The sequence below is a fragment of the Dreissena polymorpha genome, chromosome 1 (assembly GCF_020536995.1).
Source record: "Dreissena polymorpha isolate Duluth1 chromosome 1, UMN_Dpol_1.0, whole genome shotgun sequence".
Taxonomy (NCBI): domain Eukaryota; kingdom Metazoa; phylum Mollusca; class Bivalvia; order Myida; family Dreissenidae; genus Dreissena; species Dreissena polymorpha.
The window spans coordinates 51,740,303-51,767,325 of record NC_068355.1 but is presented as its reverse complement, the minus strand read 5'-3'; the positions used below and the strand labels follow the sequence as shown (position 1 = coordinate 51,767,325).

General features: G+C 36.0%; 2 protein-coding genes across 7 annotated transcripts in view; one reads left to right on the top strand and one right to left on the bottom strand.

Moving 5' to 3' along the window:
* Window positions 1–27,023, top strand: part of LOC127880703 (uncharacterized) — a 140,970-nt gene that overhangs the window by 6,075 nt on the left and 107,872 nt on the right. Inside the window, exons 2-6 of one of the 6 annotated variants that reach the window (XR_008049707.1) lie at window positions 6,512–6,641; window positions 9,269–9,366; window positions 14,728–16,736; window positions 17,455–19,629; window positions 19,870–20,096. Coding sequence is in view for 1 of the 6 variants with exons in the window: in XM_052428052.1 (XP_052284012.1) it covers window positions 6,558–6,641; window positions 9,269–9,366; window positions 14,728–15,544 (999 nt within the window). In the remaining 5 variants the exon portion in view is untranslated. Of the gene's footprint in view, window positions 1–6,511; window positions 6,642–9,268; window positions 9,367–14,727; window positions 19,736–19,869; window positions 20,097–27,023 lie in introns of those variants that run through there. The other 5 variants (XR_008049706.1, XR_008049705.1, XR_008049700.1 and 2 more) reach the window with 5 other exon arrangements.
* LOC127880750 (uncharacterized) lies at window positions 16–1,434 on the bottom strand. Its single transcript, XM_052428118.1, has 2 exons — window positions 1,292–1,434; window positions 16–379 (listed from the first exon to the last, which is right to left on the bottom strand). The coding sequence occupies exons 1-2, from the start codon at window positions 1,319–1,321 to the stop codon at window positions 47–49; spliced, it is 363 nt and encodes a 120-aa protein (XP_052284078.1). The 5' UTR covers window positions 1,322–1,434; the 3' UTR covers window positions 16–46.

Below are 27,023 nucleotides of genomic sequence, written 5' to 3'. Positions count from 1 at the left end.
CCAAATCAAGTATGAACAGGCAACTCTAGCTAGAATAGGATATTTGTCAGACCTTGCCCCCCCACCAGTCTATTGGATTCATTTCCATTTTCGCCCTTGATTCTTTCAGATAACAGTTCAGCTCTAATTCAACTTTATCAGCAGCAGAAGACTCTTCTTTAGTAATGAACACATCAAACAAACGTCCTAGAGAACTTGTTGGTTTTTTGTAATTATCTGCCTCTGGGGTGTCTTCAACAACAATAGCTGGCTCTTGCTCCTTGTAGTTGTTGTTGTCATCAGATTGCTCCTCATCATTCAGGATGTTCAACTGAGGGGGCTGGTCACTGTCATCAGCTGTGGCCTTAGCTTCCTCCTGTGTGACAGCTGTTTGTCTCATCTGAAAGAAAAAAAAATGCAACAAATTTTACCTTCTGATGATTTTATGCCACATAATCCTTATGTGCTAATGTGTAAATCTGTTATCTCTGTGATACCTATCAGTGTTTATTTTTCATTCAATATCGGGCCCGGTAACCGGACCCATTCCCAATGGAAAACAGTATATATTTTTCCCAAATGGGAGCTAAAAATTCCCAATGGAACCAAAATATTTTAGATCAATATTTTCTTCATCTCCCATCCATATAAGATCAACCTTAGTAAAAATAATACTTGACACGCTTGTATCCTCAATTTTGAAGCATTTGTGAACAAAACAACAACAACACTAATTTCCCAATGTTAGTCAAAACGCCGCGAATTTTCCCAATCCAAAGGGACCCGGCCCTTATTCCCAAAATGGTGAAAAAAAACACTGCCTATGTTTTCTATCAAAAGGCTCTATTTTCTCATTAGTTGAATCTATATAGAATTATTACATACATTTCCTTATTACATCAGCTGTGTTTTAATGAATTAATATTTTATTTCTTTTTCAGCTTTTATATGCATTTTGAACTATTTTCCTATGTAATACAAAGTTGGTTGTTAAAAGCTTTAACCAGCCTATGTTTATTTCTTAAAAGTCTTGCTTACACAAACATATTGAATTTAATTGGTTTTGAGCTTTACATAGTTAAATTAAATAAGCTTATAGCCTTAGTTCCTTACAATATTAACCTGATTCATGACCCTTAAGAATAAAATTTCATGATAAAGTATTCATAATTCCAGTTAATTTAAACAGATGTTAAACAAATACACTCAGCTTTTCTATTTTCATAAATGAAGGGATCAGGTTAATACTGTTAGGCAATATTATAGGAATTTACAAATTATATTGTAAATTATAAATACAAAGAAAGATTACCAATCCTATCCGAAGAGCAATGGTAGACATTCTGTTTTTGATGGCTGCCAGAGCATCAGTTCTGTTCTGATCAGTGATGAACTGGATGTCCCTGAATCTTGGGTCAACAAGGCTGCACTCTACCAAAAATGGTTCTACGTCATTGTACCTTAATATAATAAAATAAATTTAAATCATTTGTGAATTTATCAAAACATGTTGCAAACTATGTTAAGGTTTTAAAATAAGACTCTTTAATATGTAATAGTAATAGTAGTTATAATCAGATAAATTTTCGACCTTAATACTACAATGTTTGGAAAGTAAATAATTCAGACATTTGCTTGATTCAGAAATATGCTCAAACTGTGCAGTTAAACACACTGCCTTCATTTCAACGGATTAAAAAAATAAGTCAAGTTAAAAATTACAGTGTTTGCAGATCTCCGTGCATGGCATCCTTGACTCTTGAGATGGTTTCACTGTCCAAATCATTCGCTGTCACATGCTGAGTCAGCAGCTTCTTGTAGTTGAATACGGTATAAGGGAGACTGTCGGATACTTCTAACCACACAGAGCTGTTGTAGCTGTCTTGAATGGCTCAAGGAGCTAAATGATAAAATTAATTTTTGAGAAATAAAAATAGGAAAAGTTAAAATATACCTTGTTGGCAGTCTTTTTGGTAGGATAATAATAATGTTATTAATTAATTTTCATTTTTAATTATAATAATAAAACTCTTAATAAAAAATACTAGTAATCAAAATGGCAAATGGAGGCACACTGGTAAAGTACTTAGGCATTTATATATCAAATATATAACTTTAAAATAGATTCATGAATACCTTAATCAGCTGATCTATCAACTCCCCATCATCTTCAGTAAGCCGGGGGTTCCTTGATTTTCAGGTCACGCAATTTCATAGTGGCATCCACAGCAGTTCTCTGGCCAGCGAATCTATAATATGTAAAAAAAATGTAAATTAAAAGAACTTCAGAGCGAGAACAACTCTTCACAAGTTAAGGAACCATCAAGAAACTTCTTCTCAACTATTTCAATTATTTTCTTGTACCTAAAAACAATAAATTTATGTGCACCATATAAATTTCGAGTCTGTTGTCGCCACTATAACTCTTAAATTTTAAATTCATGTTTTATTTGATAGAAAAAGTAAAACAAAGCAAACCAAAGTGCTTCCTGCCAGACATTTAGGTTAAATATAAAATTCATTTAATAAAAATCTGAAGAACATGAGTAAATAACTAAATATTATGTACTTTTTGTAGTATTTGATAACTAATACTCATTTTTGTGATTTACCTTGATATCATTTTAAGATTTTATCATCTTGCCTACCTTTCTAACATGTCAAAGGTGCTATTCCATCGTGTGCCGACATCTTGAATGAGCCGGAGGGGTTTCATTCCGAGGGCTGTGGCTGTAGCTAGTCCAACCGTCAGTAGTTAAGCTAACTGCTGCTGCATCCTGGATTTCAGCCATCACTTCTTGTCTCACTTCACTGTACAAGTTAGGAATCATGGGTTCTGCAAAGTATTTCCTGCTAGGAATAGGGTATTTTGGGTCGATACATGCAATCATTTGACAAAATCCAATGTGGTCAACAATACTAAATGGCCTCAAGTCTTTTGCCATGAAAACAGCTATGGCTCGCAAAATCTTTGTATAGATCCCAGATTTAACACTGTACTGCTCAGAAGTAGAAGCAAGTCTTACAACATCTGTTATTTTCATTTGTGTTTTTTATGTCCCCCACTAGAGTAGTGGGGGACATGTTGTTTTTGCCCTGTCTGTTGGTTGGTTGGTCTGTTGGTTGGTTGGTTGGTTTGCGCCAACTTTAACATTTTGCAATAACTTTTTCTATATTGAATACAGCAACTTGATATTTGGCATGCATGTGTATCTCATGGAGCTGCACATTTTGAGTGGTGAAAGGTCAAGGTCATCCTTCAAGGTCAGAGGTCAAATATATGTGGCCAAAATCGCTCATTTTATGAATACTTTTGCAATATTGAAGGTAGCAATTTAATATTTGGCATGCATGTGTATCTCATGGAGCTGCACATTTTGAGTGGTGAAAGGTCAAGGTCATCCTTCAAGGTCAGAGGTCAAATATATGTGGCCCAAATCGCTTATTTTATGAATACTTTTGCAATATTGAAGATAGCAACTTGATAATTGGCATGCATGTGTAACTTATGGAGCTGCACATTTTGAGTGGTGAAAGGTCAAGGTCATCCTTCAAGGTCAGAGGTCAAATATATGTGGCCCAAATCGCTCATTTTATGAATACTTTTGCAATATTGAAGATAGCAACTTGATATTTGGCATGCATGTGTATCTCATGGAGCTGCACATTTTGAGTGGTGAAAGGTCAAGGTCATCCTTCTAGGGTCAAGGTCATCCTTCATGGTCAAACGTCATACAGGGGGACATTGTGTTTCACAAACACATCTTGTTGTTTCTTGGATTTGGAAGGAGATGAGTAAGTTGCTTTGCTTGATGACGCCTCATTATCTTTACGTTTGCCGTTGTCATGCTTGTCAGATTTTAGTAAGTGTGGATGTCTCATTTCTATGTGTTTGTTTAAATTATTAAATTAGAGGTTGTTCCTGTTCTGTAAACTAGTGAAACCCTACAAACTTTACAAATGGCATTTGCCTTATCAAGTTCCGTTGAATTGCTTTGCTAAAAAAACGAAATGCTTCCAAACGGACGACTTTAATTGCTTCGGAGCATTGTGGATTGTTTTTTGCGCCATCGGAAACAAATGAGACGCCACTAGACTGTGTTCAACCATAATTTTGCCAAAAAGTAGCGATAATTATGACGAACTACATACCAGTCAGCCTTTAAACACAAAGAAACAATTTAACGAAAAGTATTAGGGCGAAAGAAACAATTATTGCAAAGGAAAGGTTAAACTCAACTAAGATCCGGATTCGAAACCGATTTTACCAATTACGATTAGATCCGCAAATCCTCGTTTGGATCCGCGAATCTTGGATATTTCGGATATCAGGTGCAGCACTAATTATTACGATTGCTATTATAAACCCAAAGTAAGGCCAATATTGACGTCTGCAAATGTCGGCCAGTTTACGCAAGTGCATATACAAATTGAATTGTGCGATGAGGGAACTCCCATTGAACATGCGTTAATCACGTGACGCGATTTGAGAGCATAGAGCACTGGTCATATTTAGTAATTATGACAAATCAAAGACTGACTTATAATGTTACATGTACCTCCTTTCAGAAAAGTTTGCGTGGGGAAAAGCGAATTTCGGAGTATAAAAACGTGTCTTTCTTTAAATTTTACCGAGTACACTTCATTCCGAAATGCGATATAACTTGTCAGGTCATTCATGCATGTAGGCCAATATGTTTGCATGGTTTTGCAATCTCAAAACACGTTATTTAACTACTTATTGCATTATGTGTTATGGTCGTTGATAAAATAAAATACATTATTCAATTTTAGTATTTTTAAATGCATATACTTAAACGTGTTATCCGAAATCATTTCCAGATTTTATTATTCACAGAAAGTTAAGAAAATTCTACCAACAAATAAACATTTCTCGTGTATTGCGTGTACAGATGAAAACCATCCAAAAATGGGACTTCATGTTCAACATCACGTCATTCTTCCTCGGGGAAAGCGTGGACTTAAATATTTGATTGCTGAATAAAAACTTTGTAGCGCAGAGGTCGCTAATATTATTGTATACAGCTTCAAGTTTAGTCGGCATGTATTTGGCTGCCTGAGCGCTGATTGGCTGATGCGCTTACCAAGAAGAATTTGATTGACAGCTGAAAAAATCAATATTGGCCACTCGCTGAGAAATTCAGTAGCTCTTAGGCAGAGTTAACGGTCTGAATAACCTGATTAACTGTGGACATTTGTATGTGTTGTGTATTAGAAAATAGCGTACATGCGGATTATTGGACGTCCAAGGGACATCCACAATTTGGATAATGGACGTACGACTGCCGTTTTCGGGCGTAATTTAAGCCCGTTCGTCCTTTAACGGAAGCGCTGTGGGAATAAGGCAAAAATTACGGTCGCGTAGTGTAATATTAGATTCTTAAAGTCAGAGTTTTATATGACCACCATGAAAACACTTATTTGTCAAACAAAAAAATTATCACATTAAAAAAAAACTTTCTTAGCGGTCCCCTAAGCACAGCTATCACCTGCAAACAGTGGTCAGTCCAGACCCTTCACCGACGAAAAACATTCTATTTTACACCTGAGTATAATGGTCACCTGGCTAAAGCAGCCAACCACCAGTTTATTTCACTTGAAAGGCAATGTCTTCACATGCTAGTAATTTCGGTTTTCAGGAAAGGTAAACACTCGAGTCAATCTGTCATCGTAGCGTCTTTTGCACGTCTATTTTGCAGCTAAAGAATCTGATTGCAATAACTGCCTTTGATATGATAAATGCAGTCCACTGTGGGCAAACAAAATATAGGGTGTCAAGAAAGTTTGTTTTTTCCCAGGATAATGATGGGGCAAATGAGTCATAATCCCATAGCATGAGTGTAAGCTTGCAGGATAATGATGGGGCAAATGAGTCATAATCCCATAGCATGAGTGTAAGCTTGCAGGATAATAATGGGGCAAATGAGTCATAATCCCATAGCATGAGTGTAAGCTTGCAGGATAATAATGAGGCAAATGAGTCATAATCCCATAGCATGAGTGTAAGCTTGCAGGATAATAATGGGGCAAGTGAGTCATTATCCCATTGCATGAGTGTAAGCTTGCAGGATAATGATGGGGCAAATGAGTCATAATCCCATAGCATGAGTGTAAGCTTGCAGGATAATAATGGGGCAAATGAGTCATAATCCCATAGCATGAGTGTAAGCTTGCGCTCAGGTTTGTTATTAGCAGGTGATAAAAGGATAAGTGATAATCTATTTTGGCAAACAGAAACTGAATTGAAACTTTTTACTTTCGGTAAGTATGGAAGTGGATTTTTTTTCAAGTAAAACTCTGTTGATGTTTGTGTATTTGTTCTTGTTTGTGGCGTCAAAAACACTGACAACTGTTATTTGAGAATGTCTTCCAATGAAAGTTATACAAAATGGTGGGTGTATTGAATGAATGAGATTCAGGAGTAAACCAAGAATGGGTGGGGTAACAACCTGACAATACTACATTCAAATAATTTACATAGTCTAAATTCATAGATTCAATGTATTTGAAGGTTCCACTGTGCAGAGTGAACAGACAGAGATTGATGTGATGCCAGGATGGCAAATGGTAGAGGACTACCGATACAAGATGCTTGGAAGAGTCTTCCATATTTTCATGAAGATTTTTCAACCACAGAAGAGGTGAGTCGGCGATGGTGTTCATTATCACTGGATCTTTGGTCAAAAGACATCAGATTATCATGCATAATTTGGGAAGTGTATTTTCCAACAGGACTGTTAACTGGAAAAGATATCAGTTGTTATTTTTTATGGGGATAAGGCAGAGGCCCTTTGTGTTAGGAAAAATTAAGCCTTTACTCAAATTAAGAAAGTAAGTTGTGTGTATTTTTGCTTGCAAATACTAAAGATATGTGAGCAAAAATGTTGTTAACATTATATTTTCTTAGCTTTTTATGCCCCCGGTAGGGTGGCATATAGCAGTTGAACTGTCTGTCAGCCAGTATGTCAGTACATGTATGTCAGTCCGTCCGTCCGAAAACATTAATGGTCATAACTTTTTCAATATTTAACATAGCAACTTGATATTAGGCATGCATGTGCATCTCATGGAGCTGCACATTTTGAGTGGTGAAAGGTCAAGGTCATCCTTCAAGGTCAAATGTCAAATATATGGCGTCTGTCCGTCCATCCGAAAACTTTAACATTGGCTATAACTTTTTCACTATTGAAGATAGCAACTTGATATTTGGCATGCATGTGTATCTCATGGAGCTGAACATTTTGAGTGGTGAAGGTGAAGGTCATCCTTCAAGGTCAAATGTCAAATATATGGCGTCTGTCCGTCCGTCCGAAAACTTTAACATTGGCCATAACTTTTTCAATATTTAACATAGCAACTTGATATTTGGCATGCATGTGCATCTCATGGAGCTGAACATTTTGAGTGGTGAAAGGTGAAGGTGAAGGTCATCCATCAAGGTCAAATGTCAAATATATGGCGTCTGTCCGTCCATCCGAAAACTTTAACATTGGCCATAACTTTTTAAATATTGAAGATAGCAATTTGATATTTTGCATGCATGTGTATCTCATGAGCTGCACATTTTAAGTGGTGAAAGGTGAAGGTCGAGGTCATCCTTTAAGGTCAAATGTCAAATATATGGCGTCTGTACGTCCATCCGAAAACTTTAACATTGGCCATCACTTTTTCACTATTGAAGATAGCAACTTGATATTTGGCATGCATGTGTACATGTATCTCATGGAGCTGCACATTTTGAGTGGTGAAAGGTCAAGGTCATCCTTTAAGGTCAAAGGTCAAATATATGGCATCTGTCTGTCCGTCCGAAAACTTTAACTTTCGCCATAACTTTTGTATGCCCCTGAAGGGTGGCATAAAGTTTTTTAACTGTCCGTCTGTCTGTTCGTCAGTCGATTTGTCCGTCAGTCCGACCGTCCGTCCGAAAACTTTACATTGCCAATAACTTTTGCAATATTGAAGATAGCAACTTGATATTTTGCATGCAAGGTCAAAGGTAACATGTATGGCTTATGACTTGCAGATGACCCCTATTGTTTTTCAGGTCACTAGGTCAAAGGTCAAGGTCACAGTGACAAAAAACGTATTCACACAATGGCTGCCCAAACAACTGACAGCCCATACAAATGTATGGGGGGCATGCATGTTTTACAAACAGCCCTTGTTAAATATTGAAAATAGCACCTTGATATTTGGTATGCATGTGTTTCTCATGGAGCTGCACATTTTGAGTGGTAAAATTTCAGGTGAACATCATCCTTCAAGGTCTAGGGTGCAAAAAACAAAGTCAAGGGAAGTAATAAGCTTTAAATGGACATAGTTATCTGACCTGCCCAAGTTTATGATTTTTGTTAAATAAATCAAAGCGGCGCAGTAGGCGGCATTGTGTTTCTGACAAACATTTTGAGTGGTGAATCTACAGTCACGGTAGTGGCTTTTAATTATTTGCTACTAAAAATAGAGATTTGTTACAGACAATTATTTTCAAGGGAAGTAATTTATATAGTTTTGAATCTCATATTATATATTTCCTTACCAAGAATTGAAGTTATTTTCACAGTTACTGTACAGATTTATTATTTTGATTATTTATAACCCAAATGATTGATTTGTCATAGTTTTTTTTAAATGATATAATTATAATTTCTTTGATGTTCATTACATACATGATCAACTCTTGCTATGATCTGTTTTAAACCAAAGGCCTTGGTTGTTAGTGATGTCTGAAATGGTCACAATTGACTGTGAGACCCCCCCCCCCCCCCCCCCCGGTTGGATTGGACAAAATTCAAAGGCAGTAATAACCTTTAAAGGGAGATGATTTCTATACCTGCCAAATGATAAATAGAAATTTTATTTCAATACGGCGCAGTAGGGGGCATTGTGTTTCTGACAAACACATCTCTTGTTGGGTCATAAGGTCAAATGTCAAGGTCACTGTGACCTCTAAAAAAAAAATCTGACAAGCTTTCGCAGCTGACCTTGGCACCCGTTATGCGGTGCTCTTGTTCATTACATCATAGTGATACAGTACAGTTAAAAAAAATGTTGTTTTAGGTCTATGATATAATGCAGACATAGTTTATTATCAGACACATTTTTTCTATGAGAAATCATGAATAAAAGTCAATCATTCTCCGAAATCATCAGATTTAATTGTAGATGTGTATACCCCAAAACACAAGAATTCAATTTATTTAGAAAATTTATAAATACTTAAATATCTGTTATCATGTTATAGCTCTTATGATGATTGAATTATTTTCAGGTGTCAAAGTACATAAAAAAGAAGGCAAGAGGAAAAGCAGGACATTTTCTCCTTCGGCCCAGTAATAGAGACAGAAATCGACTTACTGCATCAATATAGTAAGTGAACATGAGTAGTTTTTAGCTCACCTGAGCACATCAAAAATGATGCCGGTTGGTTGAAAAACATGGATTTAGTAAAACCTTCTTAACACTCTAGAGGTCACATTCATTTTCCGATCATCATGTAACTTGGTCAGAAGATTTATCCCAATGATATCTTGGATGAGTTTGAACATGGTTTTGGTTGCTTTAAAAACATGACCACCAGGGGGGGTATTTTTAGCTCACCTGAGCATGTTCATGGTGAGCTATTGTGATCGCCTTTTGTCTGTTGTGCGGTGTCACCATTTTCCTTGTTAACTCTCTAGAGGCCACATTTATTGTCCAATCTTCATGTAATTTGGTCAGTAGATTGGTCCTGATAATATCTTGGATGAGTTCAAAAATGGTTACGTTTGCTTGAAAAACATGGCTGCCAAGGGGTGGGGCATTTTTCCTAATATGGCTATATATGGCTATAGTAAAATCTTGTTAACAATTTAGAGGCCACATTTATTGTCTGATCTTCATAAAACTTGGTCAGAAGATTCATCCCAATAATATCTTGGACGAGTTCGAAAATGATGCTGGTTGGTTGAAAAACATGGCCGCCAGGGGGCGGGGCATTTTTCCTTATATGGCTATAGTAAAACCTTGTTTACACTCTAGAGGCCACATTTATTTCTTGATCTTCATGAAACTTGCTCAGAAGATTTGTCACAATGATACCTTGGATGAGTTCAAAAATGTTTTTGCTTGAAAAACATGGCTGCCAAGGGGCGGGGCATTTTTCCTTATATGGCTATAATAAAATCTTGTTAACACTCTAGAGGCCACATTTATTGTCCAATCTTCATGAAACTTGGTCAGAAGATTCATCCCAATAATATCTTGGACGAGTTTGAAAATGATGCCGGTTGGTTGACAAATATGGCCGCCAGGGGGCGGGGCATTTTTCTTTATATGGCTATTGTAAAACCTTGTTAACACTCTAGAGGCCACACTTATTTTTCGATCTTCATAAAACTAAGTCAGAAGATTTGTCCCAATGATACATGTATCTTGGATGAGTCTGAAAATAGTAATCTTTGCTTGAAAAACATGGCTGCCAAGGGGCGGGGCATTTTTCCTAATATGGCTACATGTATATACACGTATGGCTATAGTAAAATCTTGTTAATACTTAAGAGGCCACATTTATAGTCCGATCTTCATGAAACTTGGTCAGAAGATTCATCCCGATAAAAAACTTCGGACGATTTCAAAAATGACGCCAGTTTGTTGAAAAACATGGTCACCACAGGGGCGGGGCCTTTTTCCTTATATGGCTATTATAGTAAAACCTTGCTAATACTCTAGAGGCCACATTTATTGTCCAATCTTCATGAAATTTGGTCAGAAGATTGGTCTCAATGATATCTTGGATGAGTTTGTATTTAATTATGTTTGCTTGAAAAACATGGCTTACAAGGGGCGACGTTTTTCTTATATGGCTATAGTAAAATCTTGTTACTCTCTAGAGGCCACATTTAATGTCCGATCTTCATGAAACTTGGTCAGAAGATTCATTCCGATAATATCTTGGACGAGTTCAAAAATGATGCCGGTTGGTTGAAAAACATGGCTGCCAGGGGGCGGGGCATTTTTCCTTATATGGCTATAGTAAAACCTTGTTAACACTCTAGAGGCCACATTTATTTTCCGATCTTCATGAAGCTTGGTCAGAAGATTTGTCCCAATAATATCTTGTTATCTCGGGTGAGTGACTTTGGGCCTTTCAGGCCCTCTTGTTCCTTATATGGCTATATATGGCTATAGTAAAACCTTGTTTACACTCAAGAGGCCACATTTATTGTCCAATCTTAATGAAATTTGGTCAAAAGATTGGTCTCAATGATATCTTGGATGAGTTCGAAAATAATTATGTTTGCTTGAAAAACATGGCTTCCAAGGGGCGGGGCATTTTTCGTTATATGGATATAGTAAAATCTTGATAACACTCTAGAGACCACATTTACTGTCCGATCTTCATGAAACTTGGTCAGAAGATTCATCTCGATAATATCTTGGACGAGTTCAAAAATGATGCCGGTTGGTTGAAAAACATGGCTGCCAGGGGGCAGGGCATTTTTCCTTTATTGCTATAGTAAAACCTTGTTAACACTCTAGAGGCCACATTTATTTCTTGATCATGAAACTTGGTCAGAAGATTTTTCCCAATAATATCTTGTTATCTCAGGTGAGCGACTTTGGGCCTTTCAGGCCCTCTTGTTAAATGTTTCTTATGTAGAAAATCAATAGAAATCATACAAAATCAATGTAAATCATAAAAATATTTAATAATAAATTGTATATGCATGTCAAAGTTGTTTAGTAGCTCACATAAAACCTTGTTAATACCATCCCTTAGAAATGGGGTTAAGCTGCTTTGAATCTGTACTTTGGTCAGCTCGTCTGTCAAGCCATATACCATTTTATTTCCTCATCATATCTAGAGAAGTCTTACCCTTAATGCATGCAACTTGTATGTCTGTTACTTGTAAGGAAAGGATGACATATTTATGCCCCCCTTCGAAGAAGAGGGGGTATATTGTTTTGAACATGTCGGTCAGTCCGTCCACCAGATGGTTTCCGGATGATAACTCAAGAACGCTTAGGCCTAGGATCATGAAACTTCAGAGGTACATTGAACATGACTGGCAGATGACCCCTATTGATTTTCAGGTCACTAGGTTAAAGGTCAAAGTCACAGTGACTCGAAATAGTGAAATGTTTTCCGGATGATAACTCAAGAATAATTAGGCCTAGGATCATGAAACTTCATAGGTACATTGATCATGACTGGCAGATGACCCCTATTGATTTTCAGGTCACTAGGTCAAAGGTCAAGGTCACAGTGACTCGAAATAGTAAAATAGTTTCCGGATGATAACTCAAGAATGCTTACGCCTAGGATCATGAAACTTCATAGGAACATTAATCATGACTGGCAGATGACCCCTATTGATTTTAAGGTCACTAGGTCAAAGGTCAAGGTCACAGTAACTCGAAACAGTAAAATGGTTTCAGGATGATAACTCAAGAATGTTTATGCCTAGGATCATGAAACTTCATAGGTACATTGATAATGACTGGCAGATGACCCCTATTGATTTTCAGGTCACTAGGTCAAAGGTCAAGGTCATAGTGACTCGAAATAGTAAAATGGTTTCCGGATGATAACTCAAGAATGCTCACACCTAGGATCATGAAACTTCATAGGTACATTGATCATGACTGGCAGATGACCCCTATTAATTTTCAGGTCACTAGGTCAAAGGTCAAGGTCACAGTGACTCGAAACAGTGAAATGGTTTCCTGATGATAACTCAAGAATAATAAGGCCTAGGATCATGAAACTTCAAAGGTCAAGGTCACAGTGACTAGAAATAGTAAAATGGTCCGGATAACTCAAGAATGCTAACGTCTAGGATCATGAAACTTCATAGGTACATTGATCATGACTGGCAGATGACCCCTATTGATTTTCTGGTCACTCGGTCAAAGGTCAAGGTCACAGTGATCCGAAACAGTAAAATGGTTTCCGGATGATAACTCAAGAATGCTTATGCCCAGGATCATGAAACTTCATAGGAACATTGACCATGACTGGCAGATGACCCCTATTGATTTTCAGGTCACTCGGTCAAAGGTAAAGGTCACAGTAACTCGAAACAAACTTCATAGGTACATTGATCATGACTGGCAGATGACCCCTAGGTCACAGTGACAAAAAACGTATTCACACAATGGCTGCCACTACAACTGACAGCCCATATGGGGGGCATGCATGTTTTACAAACAGCCCTTGTTTATAAAGAATTTGCTTCATGGAATATATGCTGAATGGGCGATTGAATATAAGTGCTTCAGTTTAAACAGCATAATTAAGCCACTAATTGGTAATTGAGTCTCCTCATAACGATGTGGTGAAGACGCAGATAGACTGCATGTATTCACACACTGATTTTGATTTTTTGCAATCTGTTGATTTTTCATGAAAGAGGTAAACTGCCCCTTTCAGACTTCTCTGGAATTGTAAGTCTCTTCAATTGATTTGCTGAATAATCATGAGGAAAGGAAGATGTGATTGTATTTTTTAATCAATAATAATTTTAATATTGAGGAAAGGAAGACCCTTACATATTTTGAAATCAAGGGATAAAACAAAAGTTAAATGGAATGAAAACAAGGTTAAATGGGATTAAAACGTAGGTTAAATGGGATGAAAACAAAGGTTAAATGGGATGAAAACAGTGGTTAAATGGGATGAAAACACTGGTTAAATAGGATGAAAACAAAGGTAAATTGGGATGATAACAAAAGTCAAATGGGATGCGATATATATAAAAGATATGTAATTCACTCAATGCCCATATTTTGACTTGGCCTCATAATATGGGGATTTACCTATTTTACAAATCTGTTGTTGAAATATGGTGATGAAGTACCAAAAGATCACAGCTTTATGATATGATTGCAACCTCAGTGATAGTCCCTAAACTATTGCTGGGCTGAAGGTCTTGTCACTGTGTACTTATTGCTGGCCTGAAGTCCAATTTACTGGCAAGTCAACTGCATTAGGAACTTGGCCTAAAATCACTAGCCATGAGGCCATGACGATGATGTACATGTACTGTGGAATGTTTACCTGGACCTCATGCAGTTTTACTGGCTTTGTCAGGGATGGCATTCTTTGGCAGAGACTGTGATTGACAAGATGAAAGATCTTCATTGGATGACAAAGATAGAAATATCCTTTTATTAGTGGAAAATTTCTCTTTCTGCTCAAACTATAGATTGCATTTTGTCAGATGCAATATTCCTTGTTTTATACCTAACAAAATCTTTCACACTCAATCCACTATTGGTAACTGGAATTTACATAAAATGCTAAATCGCTTTTCGACTTGTGCATCTTTAATGAAATATGTGTTTAATTATGCCAAAACATTTGCAGTAACTTTCAGTTTTGCAAACGCCCTTTAACTTTGACAGATATATGAATAGTAATGATGTCATGTCGGGTGACAGTGTGGTAGCGGGCAATATTTCCATAGGACTGTTCAAATTGTATTCCACTAAGGGCACTATACCCATTGTATATAGAGAAAAAAAAGATGATTAAAAAATCATGTGTAGGACCTTACAATCAATATGTTACTAGTATGTTAATAAGAACTGGTAGATTCACAGCTCAAACAGGCTGTAATATACAGGTTGTTGATACATTATTCATTCAAGTAAATTTTCAGAGAGTGCTCAGTTATTCAAGTATATTTAAAAGCAATACTTTTCATTATATTAAAACGATGTCATAATTATGTTTGCTTGTTTCAGTTGCTCAGATGACAGTGTGAGACACACAAACATTTCTTATGAAATGTCAGTCGAATTCCGCAGCTTGTACTACCTTGTGCCAGAAAAGAAATTCGAATCTCTTTCTCTTCTTGTGGAATACTATGGTGTAAACCCAGTAAAAAACATGGAGAACATCAGCAATGTATTTCTTAAAAAGCCAATCATGAATAAAAAGTGGTTAAACAATGGCAACTTTGATGCATTGTCTCGGTCATCATCTGACCGCAGTTTGAGTTTACACAGTTCCATGAGTACATTAAGCATGAGTAATGGTAGTTTGGGTGGAATGGCAACGACCTTCGATTCTGGAAGTAGTTCATCCTTGTCAACTCCGACATTACCGGGACAAACTCTGGCTCAGAGATCTGATTCCTTTGGGAATACTTCTGTTACTAACGGCGGGACATCTGTGAGGCCTTTACCTTTACCCAACATGTCGTGCATTGAACGTCGTCCACCCTTGCCCCTGCCCTCTGCTGTGTCGGACAAAAAGGAAGACGGACCTTATATGTATTCAAAAGCTAGAGACGTCACTGAGGATATTTCGGAGCAGTTGAAAGATGTGCTTAAGGCTAGTGAAAGATGTGAGTGCGGAATACCTCGACATTTAGCTGAGTTGCCAAAAGGTTGGACTGTACATCTCAGTAAAGATGCGCCCACCATCGGACGTTTGTTTTACCAAAACGACGCTGGTATCACATCCTGGGCGTTGCCCGATGATGTAAAAATGCAGCTCACTAAAAAACATATTCAAAATTTAACTACTATCGATCCAAACTGGAAAGTACAACGCTGATGCATGATAACTTAATGTTTTGTTATTCATATTTATTTATTATCTTCAATTAATGTATATGTACAGATAGTAAGATGTGAAGATAGAAATATTTGCTCGAAAGGACACAGAGATTTTTATTAACTGTATATAGCTACTTGTTTGTTCTTGGTGATTCAATCATACAGTCTGCTTATAAACTCGCAATCTGTGCTGTACAGTGAATTATTAATATTTTATTGTGAATTACAAACAATATTTACAAAAAACACTGTCTAAGTGTTCTTTTTTCAATAAATAGTTTGATGTGTTTTATAAATTAGATACATGTTATTGTCTTTCATTAAAACTTTTCATATATGCAGTTCAGTTAAATATGTAGTGAATATCTGTATGTATACATATTACTTATTCTTGATTTTAACACGATAATGTGCTTTCAGTTTAATATGTTTGGTGAAAGTTAAGTAAAAACCTTTAGATATTCTATCATCTTTAGCCTTTATTAGTCCCATGCTGTAATGAAATGACCTGTATTAATTGTATTCAAGTGTACACAATGCATATTGTACACAAACAGATATGGCAATGCTGCTATTGAAATGACCCTGGCCCAGTTTGGCAAAGCTACATGCACAATTCTTTGAATTACAAAAACATTTCATATCCAGTGTGGCATCTATTCGTAAAAAATTGTTAAAAGTATCGACTGTGTCTGTTAATTGTAAATAAAATCAAGAAACCTATAAATGTGTTCATTCCTGTAAATATTATTCTGTGAATTTAAAATGCATGAATGAGGAAGAATGGTGGAAGTAGCTTTAAAAAAGATAAAACCCCAGTCCATGAATATTTTTAAAACAAAATAAAATCTTTAACAAAATTCACTAATGGACATTTAAAAGACCAAAATAAGAAATCAGCACTGAAATATCTGCTGCATAGAACAGGTCAGTTCCTTTGTTTCTCAGGTGAGCGACTTTGGGCCTTTCAGGGCCTCTTGTTTTAACACTACTGTTTTGTTATCAGTCCAGCATGGTCAGGAAAGGGTTATATGGAAAATGTATCAGTATTTTTATGCCGCTCTTCGAAAAAGAGGGGGTATATTGCTTTGCTCATGTCGGTCGGTAGGTCGATCGGTCTGTCCATCCACCAGGTGGTTGTCAGACGATAACTCAAGAACGCTTGGGCCTAGCATCATGAAACTTCATAGGTGCATTGATCATGACTTGCAGATGACCCCTCTTGATTTTGAGGTCACTAGGTCAAAGGTCAAGGTCACGGTGACCCGAAATAGTAAAATGGTTTCCGGATAATAACTCAAGAACACATACGCCTAGGATCATGAAACTTCATGGGTAGATTGATCATGACTCGCAGATGACCCCTATTGATTTTGAGGTCACTAGGTCAAAGGTCACGGTGACCCGAAATAGTAAAATGGTTTCCGGATGATAACTCAAGAACGCATACGCCTAGGATCATGAAACTTCATGGGTAGATTGAGCATGACTCGCAGATGACCCTTATTGATTTTGAAGTCACTAGGTCAAAGGTCAAGGTCACTGTGACCCGAAATAGTTAAATGATTTTCGTATGATAATTCAAGAACGCATATGCCTAGGATCATGAAACTTTATAGGTAGATTGATCATGACTCGCAGATGACCCCTATTGATTTTCAGGTCACTAGGTCAAAGGTCAAGGTCACAGTGACCCGAAATAGTAAACTGATTTTCGGATGATAACTCAAGAACGCATATGCCTAGGATCATGAAACTTCATAGGTAGATTGATCATGACTCGCAGATGACCCCTTTTGATTTTGAGGTCACAGGTCAAAGGTCAAGGCCACGGTGACCCGAAATAGTAAAATGATTTTCGGATGATAACTCAAGAACGCTTTTGCCTAGGATCATGACACTTCATAGGTACATTGATCATGACTTGCAGATGACCCCTATTGATTTTCAGGTCACTAGGTCAAAGGTCAAGGTCACAGTGACAAAAGTTGTATTTACACAATGGCTGCCAGTACAACGGACAGCCCATATGGGGGGCATGCATGTTTTACAAACAGCCCTTGTTGAGTACATGATGGCATTTACATGTACTTAAAGCTTCAACAATTAGTTGTTTGTTTTCACCAACATTTCCAAACAAATTTAGTAGGTACATGTAGGCCGGCTGAAGTTTTTCCTTCACTTCTTTCTTATCTTGTTTATCATTTACAAGTATTTTCCCACTTTGACAAGGTAATTCAATGACATAATATTTAAAAGCTCTGTTTAATATTTGTTTAACCTCATATGCAAACATAAAGTTGACGAAAAATTATGGAAAATACTTTTTTTTAAAGATAAAATCTCAACCTGAAACACCCCAAAAAGTTAAGTTAAGGGACTTCGCTTAAAAAACAAGACTTGTCTTGTTTGTGAAAACAAAATCACAAAATTATGCCAAAAATGACTTGATTTAAAAAAATTAATTGAACCATTTTTATACAAAATCGTTTTTTCTTTATGTGTTATATTTTAATAGTTTTTCATTAAAGTTATATGTAATAGTTCACTACCATTGATGTTGAATTACTGCATAAAGCATGCTCATTTAATTCTTTCCATTAAATGATATAAAGGTGTAATATTACCTTTTCATAGAGCCATTTTATAAATGAGGAAAATTTGCTGCATACATAATTTGCACTACAACTAAATATTCTCATTCATTCATGTGTGGTTGGATAGGAGTGTATCGTGAACTGAAGATATTGAATTCTCTTCCATCATTAAATATTACTGTTCAGGTATAAGTATAGATATTTGTAAACAATTGTTAAGGCTTTTCATACAAGTCACTGCAACAAAATAGATTGTGAAGAGTATGCATTATGTATTTATTTTTTAACAATTGATAATGCTCTTCATTGTTTATGCTGACAGTCATTTCTTCCATATAGATGTATAGATATAAATCTAGGATTCATCTGCCATTTTCCACTCTACCCCCGAAACTAGTTGCTCTACATTTTAAAATTTGCCAAAGTAATATATCTGCAAAGTTTTCTTGTGCATGCCGTTCACAATTAGTTAATGGCAACGGATAGTGATTTATGATTAAGAAAAAACAACACAAACTCTGATTACCATTGTGGATGTTGATGCATTAATAAGTGTATACTTGTAACAATTCAGTGAATAAATGCACTTGTCTAGCAGCAACATAACTGTTTCATACAGCACTTTTTGTTATTTATATGGTGATTGAGTAACTTCATTAACAATACTTAAATCTTTTATAATCACATTTGATACAAATATATTAAAATTGAAATGGCTTAAGAATATTTGCGGTTGTTTGATTTGAAAACAGGTCATACTTATTTCAATTGTGTTGTTTCTTTTTAGTTTCCAGATTGTAATTCAAAAGGAGGAAATGCATTTATTTATCTAGATGAAATTTGGAACATTGCCACATGTTCAAGGGCTGTCTGCTGTATTGATGCATTGATGTTACATCAGTGAATGGAAATTATACGTTTAAAGTTTTGTTACAATTGTAAAACAGATATTGCAGCAGAAATGTAAGTAATAAAAATCAAGGTTATTCACAGTTCTAAATGCTCCGTCGGAAGCAACAGGAGGGTTAGAAAAATCCCTTTGATCCCTCAGTCTTTCTGTAACATTTTAGTTTCTGCCCTGTATGTCCTATAATCTTGACACCTCTGGAGCCTTTGATTTGCAATAAACCTGTCTCAAATTTTAAGGTTAACAATTATTTCAGAATTCGGTCATGATGGACTCTTAACATTCATTCACAACGAAATTCTTATATTAATGATTATTGAGAATTTGGTGTGTTTTGTTAGTATTATCTGTAATTAAACCATACATAACAATTTTAATTGTATGTGTCGTATTATGTGTTTTAAGCTTATGTTTGTGTAACTTGTCTACTGCATTTGCTCAATGTCATTTGCCTAGTATTGTGCTTCATTTGAAAGTGTAACAAAAATCAAACAAGGAAGGTATATGAGGCACACTCTGGGAAAATGGGACTGAATGCATAAAGTGCTGTCCCAGATTAGCCTGTGCACGGGGTCCCAGGTTAGCCTGTGCAGGGGTTCCCAGATTAGCCTGTGCACAGGGTCCCAGATTAGCCTGTGCATGGAGTCCCAGATAAGCCTGTGCATAGGGTCCCAGATTAGCCTGTGCACGGAATCCCAGATAAGCCTGTGCACAGAGTCCCAGATTAGCCTGTGCACAGAGTCCCAGATAAGCCTGTGCACGGGGTCCCAAAGTAGCCTGTGCAGGGGTTCCCAGATTAGCCTGTGCACAGGGTCCCAGATTAGCCTGTGCAGGGGGTCCCAGATTAGCCTGTGCACGGGGTAATCAGGTACAACTCTTTCTGTTTTTATGGATGTTTTGGTTAAATGAAAGTCTGTTAATGCTGAAAGTGTTGCCCCTGATTCGTCTGTGCAGAGTGCACTGGCTTATCTGGACTCCATTTAACCCTTTGAATTGCGTCCAGTTTACCCAGAGCATGGCTCATATTTATTGATTGATGTGTACCCATATTGATTGATGTGTACCCATATTGATTGATGTGTACCCATATTGTTATTGTTATTGTTTAGCAACAGCTTATCATATTTCATATTGTAAATATTGATATTGAAATACACAACTATTAATGTGGCATTATGATAGCAGAGAAGGTTATGACTTTTATGTCCATAGTATTTAAAATTAATCATAAATATAATTGTCCAATAATGGGACATAGATATCACTTATTTAGCAGTTTTAATTTTTTTATTCAATAATAGAGCACACAAATTTTGATTTTGATTTGACGAAAACAACATGGTTATACCTGTGATTCTCTATGAATGGAATTTTAATCCTAAAACAATAGTTTAGGGGGATTTTAAACATTTAGTTGCAAATAGAGGATCAGTCTCTTGCTGCAAACTTGCTTGAAGAAGACGTTCCATTATGCCTTATAAGTATGAGGTGCAATACAGAATAAGTTTTCAAACTGGCATACAGTAAATGTATTGTCACATTGACAGGTCAGTATCTGAATAATGGGTACAAATACAAAGTATTGTGCAACATTCATTTAAAAAAAAATGTTTTCTAATGGCGTGTATTTGCTACAGTGTAATAAATATAGTACAAAAATAAACATAAAATTCAGTTAATAACTTTAAGGTTTCATTTAAGTCTTTTAAAGCTCAATGTCTTATGTGCTTTACCTTTGTTTATAAGATAGCATTGTTTCTTCACCCTTTCCCACTCAGAGGCAAAATGAAAATAGGTATTTGCAAACAGCATAAAACCTAAGTAACTCGCAGACTGTTCAGGTTGTATGCTGCTTGCTGCTCTATCAGTATCTAAGGTTTGGAAATAAAGCCTTCAAAACTTGAATCTAATCAGAACGGTCTTTACTTACTTCAAACATGTGAGAGTATGTATCTAAGTGGTAAAGGGTTAAAACAAGTTTATACAAACTTATATCTATCTTTTTCAAAACAGATAAAAAGCTAGAATAAACATTCTGAAGAAGCAGTACCAGAAAATAAAGAGTTTTATTATATTGCAAAAAAATTTCATTTGTACAATATGAAGGTTTTTATTTGTTATAATTAACATTTTTATTTCTGATTATTAATGTTTTGAAGATGTAATTGTACATATGTCATGTTATTACTTCCTGGTTATGTATTTTCAATGCTTTTCATGTAAGAATTATCAGTTGGCGTATAAACTTAGAGGAAGTTGATCATATTAAAGTAGTCAATTGAATCTGTTACTTACACAATTTTTAGCTTGACTATTATATATAAAATATATATAGTGGAGCTATCCTACTCACCCCGGCGTCAGCGCTAGCGTTAGCGTCTGCGTTAGCGTGCAAATGTTAAAGTTTTCGTACTACCCCAAATATTTTCTTTGTCCTTTGTCCCTTGACATATTGCTTTCATATTTTGCATACCTGTTTACCAACATGACCCCAACCTATAAACAAGAGCAGAAAACTCTATCAAGCATTTTGTCATAATTATGGCCCCTTTTCCACTTAGAATATGCAGCAAATAAGTTTTTGTACAATCCCATTTATTTTCATTGTCCCTTGACATATTGCTTTCATATTTTGCATACTTGTTTACCAACATCACCCCAACCTATAAAGAAAAGCAGACAACTCTATCAAGCATTTTGTTATAATTATTGCCCCTTTTATACTTACAATATGCATATTATTGATAAATCTATGTTAAAGTTTGCGTACTACCCCAAATATTTCCTATATCCTTTGACATACTGCTTTTATATGTTGCATACTTGTTTACCAACATGACCCCAACCTATAAACAAGAGCAGACCACTGTATCAAGCATTTTGACATAATTATGGCCTTTTTTACACGTAGATAATTGAACATTTTGCTTAAATTGCCATACACCTGTAACTTCTTTATTTAAGATCACAATTTATTATTGCTTTCACAAAACAACACTTACCTGAATACCACAATGGTTTCCACCCAAACGTTTACCCCACGCCTCTACCCAGAATTCCTCCCCCCCCCCCCCCCCCCCAACCCCCCCACCCAATTTTTTTTTTAAACATCATCTAATAAATTACCACACTCCACATTATACTCCCCTCTCGACCCCCCCCACCCCCCCTTATTTTTTTAAATATCTAATAAATTACCCCACCCCACATTATACCTCCCTCTCACCTCCCCCCCCCCTACCCCCCCCCCCCCCCCAAAATTTATTTTTTTTTCCTTTTTTTATTTTTGAAAGATTGTCTAATAAATTATTGAATACGAACAATTTCCCCATGATGGCTTACGTTATACTGTCAAGCACTCGAATAGTTGAGCGCGCTGTCCTCTGACAGCTCTTGTTATAAAGATATAATAATGTCTATAAGTTAGGTTTATCATATCATTGCCATAATTATAAAACATTATCATTTATATTAATTTAAAACTTGTTAAGGGAAGTTGAATATACTGCATCAAAGCCTTCAAAGTAACACATGAAATTTGATTTTTACCATAAACACATGTATATAAAACTGATGGTATGTTGAGTTGACAGCAGTTGTAATGCAATTACTTTTATTGGAAGTTATATTCTCTAGTTTTATTTTCACATTAATGTTAATGTGAACTTGATTATGTTACTGTATACAGACTAACTTATGTTTAACCTTTTCTTATAAAATTAACTTACTTAATAAAACATAATTGTCCTAATATATTTGTTGATAGAATAAGAGGGATATTGGCTAGTACATGTGTACTATGTTATTTTGTGATACTAATTGCATGTTGGGTAAAAATTTAAATGATGTACACAACGCAACAATTTGTTTTTAGCTCACCTAATCACAGTGTGCTCATGGTGAGCTTTTGTGATTGCCTTTTTTCCTGGCGTGCGGAGTCAACATTTGCCTTGTTAACCCTCTAGAGGCTACATTTATTGTCCTATCTTCATGAAATTTTGGTCAGAAGATTTGTGCCAATGATATCTGGGACTTGTTTGAAAATGGTTGCGATTGGTTGAAAAACATGGTCGCCATGGGTAGGGCATTTTTCCTTATATGGCTATAGTAGAACCTTGTTAACACTCTAGAGGCCACATTTATTGTCCGATCATCATGTTCCAAATGATATTTTGGAAGAGTTTCAAAATGATTCCATTTGCTTGAAAAACATGGCCACCAGGGGGAGGGGCTTTTTTCATTATATGGATATAGTAAAACATTGTTAACTTTCTAGAGTCCACATTTATTGTCTGATCTTCATGAAACTTGGTCAAAAGATTTTTCCCAATGATATCTTGGACAAGTTTGAAAATGGTTACAGTACATGTAGGTTGAAAAACATGGCCGCCAGAGGGGGGGGGGGGCATTTTTCCCAATATGGCTATAGTACAAACTTGTTAACACTCTTAAAGTCACATTTATAGTCCAATCTTCATGAAACTTGGTCAGAACATTTGTTCTAATGATATCTTGAATAAGTTTGAAAATGGTCCGTGCGTGTGTCTGTCTGTCCGTGCACAATTTTTGTCCGGGCTTTTTTTCAGCAATTAACGACCGGAGTTCAATTAAACTTTATGGGAAGCTTCACTACCAAGAGGAGATGTACATATTATCAGCCGGTTCTGGTCGGATGATTTTTCACAGAGTTATGGCCCTTTGAAATTTTCCATTGTACATATAGTGCAATTCTTGTCTGAGCTATTTCTCAGCAACTTATTACGGGAATTCAATGAAACTTTATTGGAAGCTTCACTACCAACAGGAGATGTGCATATAATAAGCCGGTTATGGTCGGATGATTTTTCACAGAGTTATGGCCCTTTGAAATTTTCCATTAACTGTACATTTAGTGCAATTCTTGTCCAGGCTATTTCTCAGCAACTAATGACTGGAATTCAATGAAACATTATGGGAAGCTTCACTACCAAGAGGAGATGTGCATATTATCAGCCGGTTCTCGTCGGATGATTTTTCACAAAGTTATGGCCCTTTGAAATTTTCCATTGTACATATAGTGCAATTCTTGTCTTAGCTATTTCTCAGCAACTTGTTACGGGAATTCAATGAAACTTTATTGGAAGCTTCACTACCAACAGGAGATGTGCATATTATAAGCCGGTTATGGTCGGATGATTTTTCACAGAGTTATGGCCCTTTGAAATTTTCTATAAACTGTACATAAAGTGCAATTCTTGTCCAGGCTATTTCTCCCCAACTACTGACTGGAATACAATGAAGCTTTATGGGAATCTTAACTACCTTGAGGAGATGCGCATGTAGTGGGTTCTGGTTAGATGAGATATTTAGAGAGTTAGGACCCTTTAAAAATTTTAAGTTGCTAAACCATCCATCGTATTATTTTGTCCAAAGTTATGCCCCTCAAGACGTTTCCTTTTATCTGAATATATAGTGCAATATTGTGACAAAAAAAACTTTGGGGAGCGTCACCCATCTCCGACGGTTTCTTGTCCTTATATGGCTTATATTAAGACCTTGTTCACACTCTAGAGGCCACATTTATTGTCCGCTCATCATGACATTTGATTAGAAAATTTGTCCCAATTATATCTTGTATGAGTTTGAAAATGGTTTCAGTTGCTTAAAAAACATGGCCGCCAGGGGCCGGGGCATTTTTCCTTATATGGCTATAATGGCTAAAGTAAGACCTTGTTAACATTCTAGAGGCCACATTCATTTTCCAATCTTCATGAAACTTGGTCAGAAGATTTGTCCCAATGATATGTATCTTAATATGAGTTCGAAAATAGTTCAGGTTGGTTGAAAAACATGGCGGCTAAGGGTGCCGGGCATTTTTTCTAATATGGTTAAAACTTGTCTTAAAGTACATTTATTGTCCAATCATTATGAAACCTGGTGAGAACATGTGTTTTAATTATATCTTGGATGAGTTTGAAAATAGATCTGGTCTGTTGAAAAACATAACTGCCAGGGGTCGGGGAAGCTATCCTTATATTGCCATAGTAAAACCTTGTTAGCACTCTAAAATTTACATGTATAGTTCACCCTTAATAAAACTTGGTCAGAACATTTGTTCTTATGATATCTTGGGATGTGCAGAACAGGTCAGTTCCTTTGTATCGCAGGTGAGCAATTTTTTACCTTTCAGGCCCTCTTGTTTAAATTGTATGTCATCATTTAAAGTGAAAATGTTTTTACTGTGTAAGAATGAATTTGGTAGTTTAGCTCGTTGGCCATAATTTTTGTATGATGCGGTTCATATAATATTATAAATCAATTTTAATGAGTTTTTATATTAATTTGTTTCTTTACAAATACTGGAATGCTTGTTAAATAGTTACAATCTTTGTCCATTATTGTTTGTAAACTGGGTATTGTTTGTTAATTGCTAAAAAGAAGTTTAAATATTAATCTCATTTGTTCATATAAAATGTACATCTTTGTAGTTTTGAACCATATTAGAGCACTCTTAATAAGATGTTTGACTTAGTGTCTGTAAAGAAATATTCATAATTATTGTTTCTTTACTGGACTCACTTTACTTGTTAACTGCACACTTCTGTTGCATTTATTCAACCTATTTAGATGAGCCTCTATTTTATAAGTTTGCAGCAGGACCCGATTCTCCATCAAAATATATGACTAAGTTCCATGATAAATTTTTTTCTTAAATCTGTAACGTTGAAATTTGCATTTTTAGTCTTATTTGGCATTTAACCCTGGTAAATCCTATGATAACATTATTTGTTATAGAACAATTTATTGATAACATGAGCATTATTGGAAACCAGTATATCTCCAAACTCTTCAGTATGTTCCCCTGAATAGTCTATTTTATAGTTTTAATTCTAAGATTTGGTTGACGAATACGGCCTGAGTGTTGATACAGCGACCGTCGTTTTCTAGTGCTGTATGAAAAGGTGAAGCTGTGATCGATGAAGGAAAACATATATGCATCATTGATTGATATTAATTGTATGATCCCATGTTATTGTTTCAGAGTATATTTTTATAGAATTCTATGTAATTAATTCCTGAAATGCTCATTTCGCCATGCCATGCCCGACATTCGTTGCTGTTATCTGTTGTTGTCGTCTAATTTGTATTGAACTTTTCTTTATAAATAAACATTTATATATGCAATGCGCTGGATTGGCTTTGTTTTAACGTCAATACTTGTGTTTATGTTGATAATATTCTTCTTTTCAGGGAAAAGTAATTGATTTCTTTTGTAATATGTTCAACAAATGCTAAACATGATGACTTCATGCATAAAATGCCGATAATTCGACAAAACACACATGTATTTCAATTGCATTCATGCACATTGATTAAACAATGTTTCCTGCATATTAATTATAAAAAAAATCAAAATAAAATATGTACCAAGAAGATCCAAACTCTTAGTGCAAAGATATGATATAAAATGTACATTTCGCGCGACAAAAATAACAGTCAGGAAAAGTCCTGTATACTTTCGACTATAAATACCTCTTTCGCGTTCTGAACAGAAGTGAGAAGGCCGGGATTTGCTGTGTGACTGTGTCCCTCGCGCTCCTTTCACAAAGGCATCCCCAGTTTGCTTGATGACCGCCGGACAACCAGCTCCCTTTCCTCGGACGCTACATCGCCACTCCGTCACACCAGAGACCAGGGTTCTCTTCACCACAAACGCATAGCCTTCACTGGATACTAGCTTCCGCGAACCTTTCTTGGAACCACCATCCACCACAGTGTACGTAGGTGTACCATCTAGTACAACATCGTGGACGGTTTCATCGTTGAGGTCACTAAAAGAAATCATTGTTGGTTACTTTACATTTATTAATATAAATAATACCCAATTAATTTAATCAAATAACAAATACGTATGCGATATATACTATAATTTGTTATATAGAACTAAAGTGATAAGTTATTATTTTTGTTATAAAAAGAAGTAAAACATATAG

Coding starts and splice junctions, on each gene's coding strand:
- LOC127880750 (XM_052428118.1), bottom strand. CDS start 1,321: ATGTCTACCATTGCTCTTCGGATAGGATTG. Junction 380..1,291: donor TTGCTCTTCGGATAGGATTG/GTAATCTTTCTT, acceptor TTTTTCTTTCAG/ATGAGACAAACAGCTGTCAC.